At 31.2% G+C, this 14106-nt stretch overlaps 1 protein-coding gene across 1 annotated transcript in view; it reads right to left on the bottom strand.

Moving 5' to 3' along the window:
- The window catches only part of LOC138327194 (paired mesoderm homeobox protein 2B-like), a 36919-nt gene extending 27209 nt beyond the window's left edge, over nt 1-9710 (bottom strand). Inside the window, exon 1 of the mRNA XM_069273175.1 lies at nt 9584-9710. Coding sequence (XP_069129276.1) covers nt 9584-9710 — 127 coding nt within the window. The remainder of the gene's footprint in view (nt 1-9583) is intronic.
- Nucleotides 9711-14106: the final 4396 nt, after the last annotated feature.

The raw sequence follows: 14106 nt of genomic DNA, 5'->3' as shown, positions 1-14106 counted from the left end.
TGCTTACCATGCTTAATTTCGTTTGATATTAAACCCAACGCTCTAAGATGATTAATACAAAGAGTGACAAAACCGACGAAACAAATAGAAATGTAAGATGTAATCATTCATTAAGCTTTCTTGGCTAAGTACACCTAGATTTCAGATAATTAAACCTTGCCTAAAACTGCTTTTCTCTGGTATCGTTTCTGGGGACTTAAATAATTCACAGGTATTGCAATTGCCCTGATTAAACCAGAAATATATACTGGTGCGAAAAAGCATCCTTATACAGCAAAAAAACACAGAACTCATTTGTTCTAAGAAAAATTAGTTAACTAAACATAAAAAATAGAAATCAAGAATTAGCAAAAATTAATCCTTTCGGTTCCTCGGAATAGCTAAGCATCACCTCCGATGAATTATTACGTAAGCGCTAGGGCGTCAAATACCCTTTATTGTTGGGGGAATTTAACGATTTGACAATAGCGGGACAGTCGAGCCGTTAAAGTGCCAAACATTCTACGCTCGCAACCAAGTGCACAATTACCGCAGTATGCTTAAATAATTAATGTACACTGAAATGAAGTTACACGTATCGGGGCCCTAAGGTATGGAACCAGACATAAAAGCTAAGTGCTCACCGTATTTCTACATCCTGGCATTTTCAATATGTAGGATGCTACCATAAACTGGTGGGGAAAACACCAAATTTGTGCCGTGTCAGATATAGGACTGTTATTCTGCTATTTATGAGCGAGGGATATCTGGAATATTTATGAAATTATTACTAAAGAAATGCTGTGATTCTATCACAATGTATCAATATGCATAAACTGGAATTGTTATTTCGAAGGCCTCTCAATCATATTTGACTATGCCGGTCGTAAAGTAAGATGCCATTCTTTGCTTAATACTACTTAATATCCGAAGCACGATTAGCGATGTTTAGTTGAAATGAATTAATGCATAGATTCGTATAGACCCAGAATGGATTCTCATCATTATTCATTATGCTTAAGAATCATCTTCCCGGGCGAGTAGGAAAGTTTTATTAAATTAGATCAATTAGCCAAGTCACTTCAGGAAGCAATCTTCAAATATTTCTTAATTGACTTTTGCTGCGTTAGATAAATATGCTAATTGCTTTACATATTTATCGATAAATTACCACAGAAACGTGAAAAAGACATTTAACTGTATATTTATATATTTGTATGATAGTCACACAGGACGTTTATATTCCTGACAGCAGACTTATCAGATATACTGTCAATAAAAGTCGCATCTCAGGCAAACAATGGGGAAACATAGCGGGATTGTGTAAATAATAATGTTTTATTAAAAATAAGTTTAAATTATCAAATATAAATAAAAAAAAATCAGTATGTATTCCGTCAATGTTCATAAACCAGCTAAGCGATAAAGTTTGTATGACTTTCTAAACTAATCATCACTTAGTACTAACGATTCAAATCTTAAAGACAAAGAAATTAAACAAGGAAGGAATCAATTTTGAAATAAAAGCATTAAAATCGAACATATCGCTTTATCAAAAATGGAATAAAAATAAATGCAATAGTTCTGCAAGGTTTGCATTCACTGAACTCTCTATATTATAATTTAGCGCGTAATAATAATTATATGACCAAATTAAAGATTTTACGTGTAATATACAACATAATGATAAAACGATCCAATCAAGAATGTACGTATATTATCATCATCTTGTATATTAAGATAATATACAACATGATAATAATTAATTTGTTTATAATCTAATTAATAAATAGATAAAACATATAAACGTATATAATATCATGTGCAATCAACATAATAGTAATAATTTAACTAGTTTCCTTCGTTTGAATAGCAGCACTTGTGGAAATTCAAAGCATAAAATTCCTACTATTGAGTTGATTGCACATATTTTGGTCAAAAACAAATGAATAATATATAAACTTTATTTATTTTACATCGATCACGAAAGAAGTTATACAACTTATATAAATCACTCTCGATGGCCCGGATGTAACCGCGCGAGGGATCTTAGTGTGGGAGGAAACCGGAGTGCCCGGAGAAAACCCACGTGATCGAGCAGGTGACCCCTAACCTTTTCACTTCTGTTCCGGGGATCGAACCCCGGCCGGCTAGGTGAAAGGCGAGTGGTCTAACCACTACACCACCCGATCACAAATAAATTACAAACCAATGTTGAGAAGAATTGATTCAAACAATGCGGTCGTACTTTGTCAGATAGATTGATGGAGAGCGAATATTTTTGGTTAACATTGTATTATGTAGACCCGTATAGCTCGTTATTTTCGCTGGGATGATATTTCGCGATTTTCCATGGCATTGCTATAATCACTAAGAAACATTGAGAAATGCTTGAGTCATACATACCCTGAAATCTTGATCAGAAAAATTAAAAAGAGCAAGAATTTCTATAATAAGTTAAAACCATAAAAGAGTGTGCCTTAATTTACACTAAGTACGAGAAAATAAACAAAATAAATAAGCATTATTACATTAAATCGATTTCTATTGGATGAGAAATATCTGTAGCCATATACCAGGGATAAATCAGAACATGATAATACGTGTGTAAATATATGAAGAGGGAACAACAATGGTGTAATAAGAATCACTTCAATCTAATTATGGTTCCAAGCATCACATGAAATCACAAGCAAAAAAGGCAGCAGACAATTGCATCAGAAAGTCTTTGAGTTCTTGGATTAGCCATCATTAGGTTTCCTTGTAAACAGAGATATATATAAACATTTATCTGTCTATATGGATATATATACTCTGATCTGTCGCGAGGGAAATTATATTCAATTTATCAATTCCGTATGATATAGTGATATCACATTGATCTAATTATGATATTGTCTTCTTGTACCGTTAGCTAGGTCCAGATTAAAGGTGGTTGTAAATTAAAGAGGCCTAGATACGTAGTCTCAATGGATGTATATCTGTATGGCAAGTGATATGTACAACACCATATACCAACAACCATCTATGAGAAAATAAAGCATTAGAATTAAGAAGCAGATATTCGGAAACCTAGAAACTCTCGGGAGTGGAAGAAGTGTATTCCTAGCAAATTAAACGCGCTGCGGTATAATGTATATGTATTTTACCTCTTCTAGTCTGACCTGGCACAAGCATTCGGTATTTATTTACGGGCTTTTCCCCGCAGCTCTAATGTAATACTTGTCCCAGGAAAATTAAAAGGAGAAGAACAAGGCTAATAGATTTACTACAAAATAAACAGCTTGTAACAAGTTAATTTATTTTTTTATGCTGTAGGTCTACTTTTCTCCTAGCCTAATAACTTGAGACCTGTCTGGTTCGGTCGGTTGGTTGCTTATTTTAAAGCTTATAAAACTATGTTCTATTTCATTTTGATGCATTAAACCTCCCAGAAAAAATTGATATTGACCCTACAAAATGGACATCCGAAAGATAAACAAAGGAACAGCTGTTTTGTAAGAGAAAAGATTATTAGTGATGTCCGTGCAGACTTCAATTGTTGTAGTATACATCATTTCATAAATAAAAATGTTCGTCTGAATATTGTTTCTTTTATAACAAATATTTATATTATTTTTTTATTTTTGTTTTCCATTGACAAAGAAAAAATACTTTCGACATGTGATGCATAACGTGTAATTTCATATACAATTAACCTTAATTCACATATTTTAAGTTCTAAAATCATGTGATGTAACAGATATTCGGTAAATTTGTTTCGAAACTTCAAACAATGGCTCCTATTTTGCAACGCCATCTTTAATTCGTGATATCACGTGTGCAGTCTTCCTGAAATAGCTACGTGAATGACATGGTTGGATTAGTAGTGAATTATTTGTTACAATCTTTTAAATTATTTTTCTAATGCGTTAATTAATGAAATAGAAATATAATGTTAAATATGAACATGTCATATAAGAATGTGCAGGCTATGTATTTGAGTATTTGCTATTTTTACCAAGGCTCTTTCAAACAAGATATACATATATATTGGTCTTTCTTTAGGTTTCATAAGCCGCATGTGAACTTGTTCTATATTTAATGTCAATTATAAGAAAACGACAAATCAATAGAGGGGGACTACAAATGAAGACATATCTTCAGAGTAAATTTTATATATATTTGTTTTATTCATACCAGCCATTATTACCGTAGATATCCTATATTTCATTATTAATATTTTGGTAGCTTTAGTGTTCACAACAATGCTCACAACATAATAAAATAACTAACGTTTAAATGCACATAAAATCCTGTCATAGAAGACAAAGGAATTAAACTTGATTCATGAAAAATTATGATTATTCCCCAAAACTTTATTTAAATATACAAATTCTACTAAATTCTGAATTAGCTAAATCCTAAGAAGTAAAAATAAAGATAGTGAGATATAATGTATAATAAAATTGGTAATGTCTTAATAAATTACAAAAACATCAACAAAAGTAGTTATTTAAGACCACAACGGCTTATATAACAAAGTGAAGGTCACATTCCTTTTCCAAGGACATTTTTATCAGGCTATGAGCAAGCTCAGCTTTGGATGATAAGCCAGAGCGGATTAAAGACTCGTAATTAAACTTTCTTTCCCCAACGCCAACGTAAATAAAGACCTTTACACCTCTGCAAAGAGCTGTTATGTTGCCGCATCAATTTACATTATACTATGGAGAGATGAACGTCTACACAATGCAGAAATAAAAGCCGACAGCATGCTGGAATGGTAAACGAAAAAATACAATCTACAGCATCATCGCGCTAATAAATCACCTACATTTATCCCGTTCCATTTGTACTAAATATCTTTAAATGTTATTTTTAGAATCGTATTTTAATTTCCATGGTTTAACTTAACTAGAATATTCGGAATAATTATTGTATTTATTGTGTGATGTGTGCAGTTAGACTGAAACTTCGATAAAATGTCTGTAATTAGCGTTTTAGAAAATAAATCTTTTTGATTTGAAGATTTTGTAAGGTTTGCCGATATAAAACTGTATCCAGGGAGATTGAATATCACACGAGAAAATAGTAAAAGTAAGCAGGCGCACGCGATCGTGTGAAACGAACGCGCGGAAGAAATGCTTTTTCACTACATTACCTCGAACTAACTTGACAACTTTGTTCGAATATATGCAATAGGTATATACACTCTGGTGAAACCAGAAATAATTAAGATAAAGGTAGATTACTATAGGTTTAAAATCGTGAAAGTAATTAAGAGAAAATGTGAATTTGAAAAGAGCACTTCCTAGGTTTAAGTATATTGCTTTTTAGTGCTAATGGATCAAAATCACACCCCCTCTCTCAACTACGTATTTAGCTGGGGTTATCGTCGACAAATAACCTTCTCTTTTAATAGTTTCCACACTATAATGGCCGATAAAAACTAAAATCTTTTAAATTGGAAGGAATAGCGCTATATCTGTAGTGTATGTATGGAAAGGGATTTCTTCATTGCAATAGACATCATCACATCCAACCGAACTGATAAAAAGTATGACGTTTTTTATATTTATGAAATGATTACTCGGTGAATATAACTATCGATAATGAGATTGAATTCTGATATCTTTTAAAAAACATTTGCATTTGCTAAACCTTTTTAATCGGCTATTGTAAGTATTAATTATATCAAAATGTAATTGAAACAAAAGATTTTGCGTATAAACATACTCTCACTATAAAGGTTTTTTTTCAAATTGAATTTTCGTCTTATAATATTTTCTAATATAATGATAAAATATATTCACATTCAGAACATAACCTATGATAAATTTTTGAAGTAGACTTAAGGTAAAATTATCAGAATCAAGTTTTGATCTGCGAACATTCACTCTGGCATATTAATAAATATCTTATAAAATATTTATTTCTATTATAAGAAATCTCAATCGGTGGTAAAGGTAAGTTTTTTTTTATAATAATGACACTCTATATATAGATTTTGTAAGTGTTTTGTTTTTCATTTTAAGAACAACGGAATGGAGACACATATGTTACGTACAGTAATAAGGTTATATAACTCTCGCGATAGTTGAGAGTAAATCTCAACACAATAATATGGGGAATCATGTGATCCAAAACCAACATCGACACATCAACATGCCAGCGCTCGACGTTATAGAAAACAATATATCCGTTAACCATGAAGGTGAGACCCTGGCGTACTCAAGTGTTAACATTTTTACGCTGTCTATTCCAGTAAACATATCAACATTGTTTTTTAAATACTATGGGAACAATCCGCAGAAGGTTTCAAATTATAAAACGCCGTGCGTCGTTACATGCAACCGTCTAAAAGTTAGATCGTCTCGTTTTAATCCGGAATTTTCTTCCCGTTCTCACCAATAATTAAAGATACAATAGTCTACGTACTAAGCAGTTAACTTTTAAAATCTGTTGTATGGACAATATTTTTGTTTAGAATTTAAATACAATTTGGATGTACTATAAATAAATATTATCTACAATCGAGTAAATATTGATTATTTCATTTGGAAAAAAAAGATATCATGGGCATTATTCAATATAAGCTAAACTAAATATTTTTAAAGATAGAATAAAGATACCTAGTAATGAAATTTAAATAGTTTTAGAAATATTTGCAAGTAATTTGATTTCTTAGCAATTGCAATTCAGAAATAAACACGAGAAAACAGCAATAATCATTGTTACATATTAATTTCAAATGCGTATACGATTAAAATATTTCAATATATTTAGATCAAAACATGCATTTTTCATAATATAGATCAATTTAAATATTTGTTTGTATTTCATAATGTGTTAATATTTACTATTATCATCCCGATAATTTTTTTTTAATTTGAGATGTTGTGATTTAAATTCAACTTTTAGAGTTAGCAATATAAAGTAAAGACTTACTTTTTAAGTTAAACTTAGAAATTTTAATATAATTCAATGAATTCTTTCTAACATTTATTCAACAATTTCTTGTCAAATATAACGTTTAAATGCTTGATAAGATGTTATAATTTTATATAATTTATAATTAAAGTAATTATAATCACAGATGCAGGTTATATTTTTTTATTTACCTAACCAATCTACCATAACGGTGCTATTACGTTTATTAAGTTTTCAGTATTAGTATCTTTGTTGTGTTAATATAAGTGTTATAAAATATGGCCATTATCCCACTGTAAAACTAATTTCATTGAACCGGGTTTACAAAATTTCCTCCTCGATCGATTTTAAAAGCTGTTCACAAACTCTCAAAGTGCCAGTCATTTGCGTGGCTTTAATGATACGGGAGGAAGTTGGGGTCTCGTTTAATTAAACATTTAGCAAAGTTCTTTATATTTTCCAATTATTTTCCGGATAGCATAGTTACTAAAACAACTAGGTGCAGGTATTCTCCTTCGTTATACTTTTATTGATACGGCCTGTTGGCGTCCCTATCTTATCATTAATTTCATTTTTATGACTTGTGGTGCATCTATACTAGTTTTAATCATTTCATAGAGTTGTCAATATCGTTTATAACAATAACAATAGTTTGCAAATTATCTGTAAAATTCACAGTAAAAATAATAGAACACACACAAAATAAGTTTTAAAACATAACAATAAAAACAAAGCATTGTTATTGACGTGTTTTCGGTGTTAAATTATTCTGTCTGCTATTACAGTTAATTATTTCATATTATATAACTTGCCAAATATTTATTTTATTTCAAATATATCGCAGACAAACGAATATTCGGTAACAAGGCCTTAAAACACTGTATCAGGTATGTAATAATTATCATCGTGAACCTATATTAACAATATGATTTTCTTAATACATTTCCAAAACGCTTTTTTTCCAATAAGATGATAAAACATTTGATTTATATCAAAATAATATTTAATTCAAACCTGCAAAATATTTAAATAAATGAAAAATTATTTACAATTATTCTACTATCAAAGAATATATAAACAGAAATGAATACCGTTGTATGTCTCTCTATGCTGGTTTTCATGCATTCTTCTGTACACTACAAAACACAGGACAACAAAATGTTTAGTTTCCAATATTATAACACGTAATTACTAATTAAATGTTAATAAAAAAACTAATAAAAGAATATAAAAAATATTAGCAACATTATTCCACGAAGAGTGAATATATTTCAATTAATAGTTCAAGTATACCGGTGTTGATAAAGTTAGATTAATAACAAAGTAATATTTTTAAATCATAAAATTCTTTTTGATATATTATCAGATAAGAAATGATCATTTATTTGGAAAGTTTTGTTAATTTCAAGAAAACTAATAAACGTAAATAAAAAACAAACTATTTCCGTATCAAATAACAGAAAAGTGTTTTGGTAAAAAATAAATAAACAAAAATGTGATAAATAAGAAAAAGATTTTTTATAAATACCGATAGAACACGACGGCCTTTTTTATATATGTTACTTGATAAAAAAAATCAATGTTTACCAGATTGTAACACAATTAAAGCTTAAAAATCAATATTACGGTTTGCGGACTATCATTGAAGTGATTTAAGTTTAAAATATTACATACATTTTCGACAAAAAAGGAAGAAGGACAATATTAAATTTCAAAATGTATAGTGAATTACGTGTGATTTACATAGAGTATTTCTGATGTGCATTTGTTTGTATTTCAAATATGCGCGCTTTCGTATATAATCGTTGTTACAACAATGCGTCCACTATAGGAATAGTTAAAAAGTCAATACATATAGTTTCATACGTATATATCGAAAAGGAGAAAATATTAAAATTTTACAGCTGTCAATGCTATTTATCAATAACGGGATCTCATATTCAGCTGAAAACAATTCCCTACTCATAATTACATTTTATCCAATAAAAGCAATTCCATCCCCCTCTTGTTGAGATGATAAAACCTAAAAGCTCTAAGCATCAAACAAATATTATCATTTCCGTATACAATACGAAATCCTAAACAAAAAAAATGAAAACTATCTGGATGTACTTGTCATACATATGGATCGAAATAATAGTGTATTGGAGATCAAATCGAAAATGACACTTTTCCCAGCGTTTCCATCCCTGCCTTGCGTACCGAAGATTCAATAACCCTTTCAAATTACTTTTGACGAAGATGAGTCGGGAAAGGTTATTTAATATTTTCAATAAAATCTAAATCCACAAACGTGATTATGAATGCAAAAATGATGCTGAAACCGACCAAATTATATTTTCTAGCTATTGCGAGCGACCGTAGTCTTATTATCTGTCGACTTGCGGTTTAACGGAACTAATTCAGTCCAAACAAATCTGTAGTGAAAAGAACTGTCTCTTTATTTAATTTCCAACAATTTTTGCTGTTTATATCAATTTTACCTCGTAAATAAATAGAAAATTTTCAGCTAGAGTGAAAATTATGTAAAATGTGTATTTCCACATTAAGTAATCCAATTTGCTTCCAATCAGCACTGCTAAGTAGACGCCGCTAACACAGTTAGACGAACGTAAAACAATTTTCTTGCCCCAAATCTTATTTCACTCAACAATGGCTGTGCAATATAAACTGTAAAATCCACTTTACTTACCAGTCGGGAAAACGGGAGGCTGAGAGTGGTCTCGGGGGCGAGGTACCATACTACAACTAGCGGAGGTTATCGCAGGGTTTGGGGGAAAGGTCCGCACCCCATTGTACCGATACCCTTGGGCAGCCATTTGGCCGAAGGGGTTCGTATCTCCATATGTACACGGTATGTTACAACTCGCGAGAGGATTTTCCATTCCGGGTATACCGCAATTGGTGTCAAAACTGTTTTGTCCCAAGTATGAGTACTCCATGATGGTGGTCTAATGACAGACTGTTCCTTCAGATTGTGTGCTCCTGTGTTGCCAAATCGGCGGTGCGGGTCAAATAAGCTCTGTTTTTCCACGTATCGACTCGTATACTTATACTTTGACGTCGTGGTCAATGCCCAAACCAGTTAAATGCTCGCTCTGCTAAACCCGCGACGTATAAGGTATACAAGAGAAAACTTATGTTTTAACAAATTACTCTTGTCCCGATAGCTATATTTTGATTACTATAAATGAGTATTGATGAAGTTTACAAAGTGAGAAATTTACCAAGCTCCTGGGACATTTATTTATCGAGAGTCTGATTAAATTATAATGCGGCATCCATATCATATACTCGTCCGTTTACTCGAATTTCATTGGAGCATTCGTTCGGAGAGGCGGTGAAGCCCTGCTACGATCAATATTTAAATATAATAACGATCTGTGTTCCTCTGTTACAGCGCTACGCTCTCACCCTCTTCGCTGCGATGACTTGTTTAAGCTTCCAATCGACGAGGGACGTGATTGGGGAGTGAACTCATCGTTATCCTTTGTTAATCCTCAGGCCAATTAAACACAGTATTAGAACATACCGGCGTTTGGACAAGTTTCCCGACTGTAGCGAACGTCATCCAGGGGACATGTTATGTATATGTAATTGCCAAATGGAACCTGAATGATCTCCAACGAACTGTTCTTTGGTTCGGCAGTTTTCAGGCGCTTTTTTGTCGATTCTACAACAGGGATTGCTCTTTAGAAAAATGAACTAATTGATACAGATTTAAGGCTATAAAATCAAAAGATTACTGGGATATTAGGCTACTCTCTAGACAGTTCCACAATTTTATTGCCCATGTTTTATTTCTATTTATTCAGTACTTGATTTCAGTACGGAATGGGAACAAGATTGAATTAACGCGAGAAATCCACTCAGAAGCATTTATCTAATTTTAAAATTTTGACCTTGGGAAATTAAGTTTTCCTTATGAATCTTTGACAAAAATATCCAATTCTTGCATGAAAAAATACATAGCTAATAGACTGCTTCTGAGGACAATTAGATGAAATAGAGATGGTCGATTCTCTGAAAAAGAAGTTAAATCAAATCAATTTGAAACATTAGAGTTGTTATCATGCTTTATAGCTTTTAGAATGTAATATATGTAAATCTGAACTGATGGCATCCTAGGGAATTGTAGTTACCGAGCAGAATGATTAAGGTCATTCACCTCTTTTTAGTTAAACTTTTGACAAGGGAAAAAATGTTCAAGATGGAAAAAAGTGTTAATTATGAAATAAAGTTGTATCAAATATTAGCAAATATTGATCTGTTTTTATTCACATGGAGATTACGCAATATGTTTTGCTTGTTTTTATTTTGTTTCTGTCTTAAGTGTAATAACACAATCGTTTATGGGTAGAATACCTTAATAAGGAAGTGGCATTTAGAAAAAAATACAAGTATAAAGTGAAAATATCCGGGAAAGTTCATGCCTTCCGTGTCTTAAATTATCGTTTTCTTCATATGAATCATGTCTGCATATTATGTTTTTCATTATTCACATTATGATTTCTCGTCCACACTTAATATCTCGAACATTTAAGAAAAATAGCAAATGACCCGAAAAAAATTGATTGTATATGCGACAAAACCAGGTGGAAAGTTCTACTGAGTTTTGAGTCAATATGAATATTTTCGTCACTAAAAGTGATTTTTTTTTTAATTTCGAGCTATCCTATCTTAAACATAGTAATATGATTGTGCTGTTTTATGAAAAGAAATATAAATAATAAAATAAATATATGTGGCAACTTTCAGGGTTAAAGACTGCTATGTTAGTATGATGCAAAATCAATGTTGAGTCCAGCAAACAATGTTGTTATTTAAATATACGTCTATCTTACCTGAATATGTCTATCATTGGTTATAAAAATGCTTCACAATCAATAACTTGATATATAAGATTACATAATGTTTCTGGTATGGTTGTAGATACACGTATTTCACTCACATTAAATAATCAAATATCATATAATGCATTGAAAACGTGTCCCTCAAATGTTTGGGATAAAGACAGCAAAACATTGAGAGTTATCTAGGATAAGATGATAGCAGCTGTAATGTTTCAAATTGATTTCATTTAAATTCTTTTTCAGAGAATCTACCATCTAATTGTCTTCAGATTCTTTTTCAGAGAATCTACCATCTAATTGTCTTCAGACGAAGCAGTCGTCAACAAACGCTTAACATATTGTGTATGTATGTGTAAATCAATTCTATAGAAATTGTATTTTTATTGCTATTGTTGTAGTCTATGTGACAAAATAAAGATCCTGCTTGATATAAACTTATTCAAATAATAATGATAGTGTTGTTAGATGTATATTGTGAGGAACTTTATATTGCTAGTTCGGCTAAAACATTGTTCATAAGGTAATAAACAAAAATAATACAATTATTTGCACAACATCAACACAGACGTTTTATTAAACAAGTAGCAAAAGGATAAATTCCAATATCAAACAAATTTTCTCATAATAGGAAGACACGACATTTTTTTTTTCAGCTTGAATTCAAAATACAATCCAACAGAATTGATTTGATAAGCTAATACACAGTAAATTGTAGTTAATCAATATCGACCGAGAGCGAAACTCCCTTCCTTCTTAAAGCACAAAAAAACCCGATGGTGCATGAAACTGAAAAAGGAAAAGTATAAATATTTAGAATATAACACGTATTCATATAATAAGAATATTTAATAATAAATTCAATTAAGTTCAAACATAATCACAGCATATATAATACGTTAAGTAAATATCAGAAATAACAATGACAACATAAAATCAAGCTAACGATAATATACGACGTTATTTTAAAATTGCAACAGACAATGAGTAGACGTCAAATTTACATTCACTTTTTCGAATAACTCACCAGAAAAGAACGCCCTCTCTACCTAAATTTCAAGCCCGTAAAACATATTCCCCGAGGAATTAAATCATGTATGTAATTGAATCGTCGATAACTCTCAATGTTATTGCTAATAGAATATTGTTTTCTTCGATCAATGAATTCCTTATGTGATCATATACCATGTCTAATTGTTTTCTTTTCTTTGTAGACTTTAACATGTGGTCGTAAAAATATCAATTAACAACGGTTTTTAATTTCCAGTTAAATGTTTTGTCAAAATTAGGTTTTTTTTAAGGAACTAACATAAACATTGCTTGTTGTTCAATATATTTTATCAATTTATTATCGAAATAAAATTTTGTTTTAATTGAAAATTAATTTGTTTATTTCGCAATAAAATGTACAGTTTTTTAAATGAACTTTTTCCGAAAAACATGTCATGTTTAATAAAATTTCCTAGAAATCAGACAGATGTGCCGTTTTGATCAATTAGCGATATATTTATGGATTATAATTTCTGAAATTCATCCAATGGAATGTAAAATAGGCTCGATCTGACTTGATTAAACAATATCGATGATACTTTATGTTTATCGAACTGTTTTATATTAGTACATTCAAACGTGTTATTCTTTTCTAATCAGGCACCCAATGTATGTATCGGAGTTTCGGATCGCTGTACCCGTGCTCCGGATCAAATTGTATAATGACGCTAGCTACTACAGACAGGCACAACACGGCCAAACGAATTAGCTTGTAGTGATCACAATTACATTGTAATGGAAACAAATGAAGGTGTTTCCATTCCCGCGCAGAGAATGCGATTTGTCCATGTGAAATGCCACGTAACGTTGTTAGTGTGTTTGTTAGAAACATGGGTAGTCTAATTTGGATTGTTTGTTGTATCAGCACATGTTTCCTAATGTATGATGCTTGATAACTCGTTGTTAAGTATGAGATGAGTATGTCATCACTGATACCCATTACAACCCCTTCTCCGAAATGATCAGCATTATGCTATTGAAATATAAGCAGTATCATTCTATATCAAGCTATGTGAACTTGTTAGCACGTAACTAGAATGCCAAGAAAAACTGATACCCATAACAACACCTTCTCCAAAATGATCAGCATTATCCTATTGAAACATACAGCATCATTCTATATCAATCTTATGTGAACTTGTCAGCATGTAAATATAATGTCAAGGAAATATGACAATATCGTTTTGCAAGCACTCTGGTATATAAAGGTGTATGAATTGGGGTTTTGATGACTGTCCATACAGTGTAACATTTTATACAGTTGCATAATTTCGCGAGGAGAAATTATCGCGATCACTTCTATATTAATTCGCGA

Source organism: Argopecten irradians, chromosome 7, assembly GCF_041381155.1.
Source record: "Argopecten irradians isolate NY chromosome 7, Ai_NY, whole genome shotgun sequence".
Lineage (NCBI taxonomy): Eukaryota > Metazoa > Mollusca > Bivalvia > Pectinida > Pectinidae > Argopecten > Argopecten irradians.
The sequence above is the reverse complement of the archived record's forward strand: the minus strand, read 5'-3'. Positions and strand labels throughout refer to the sequence as shown.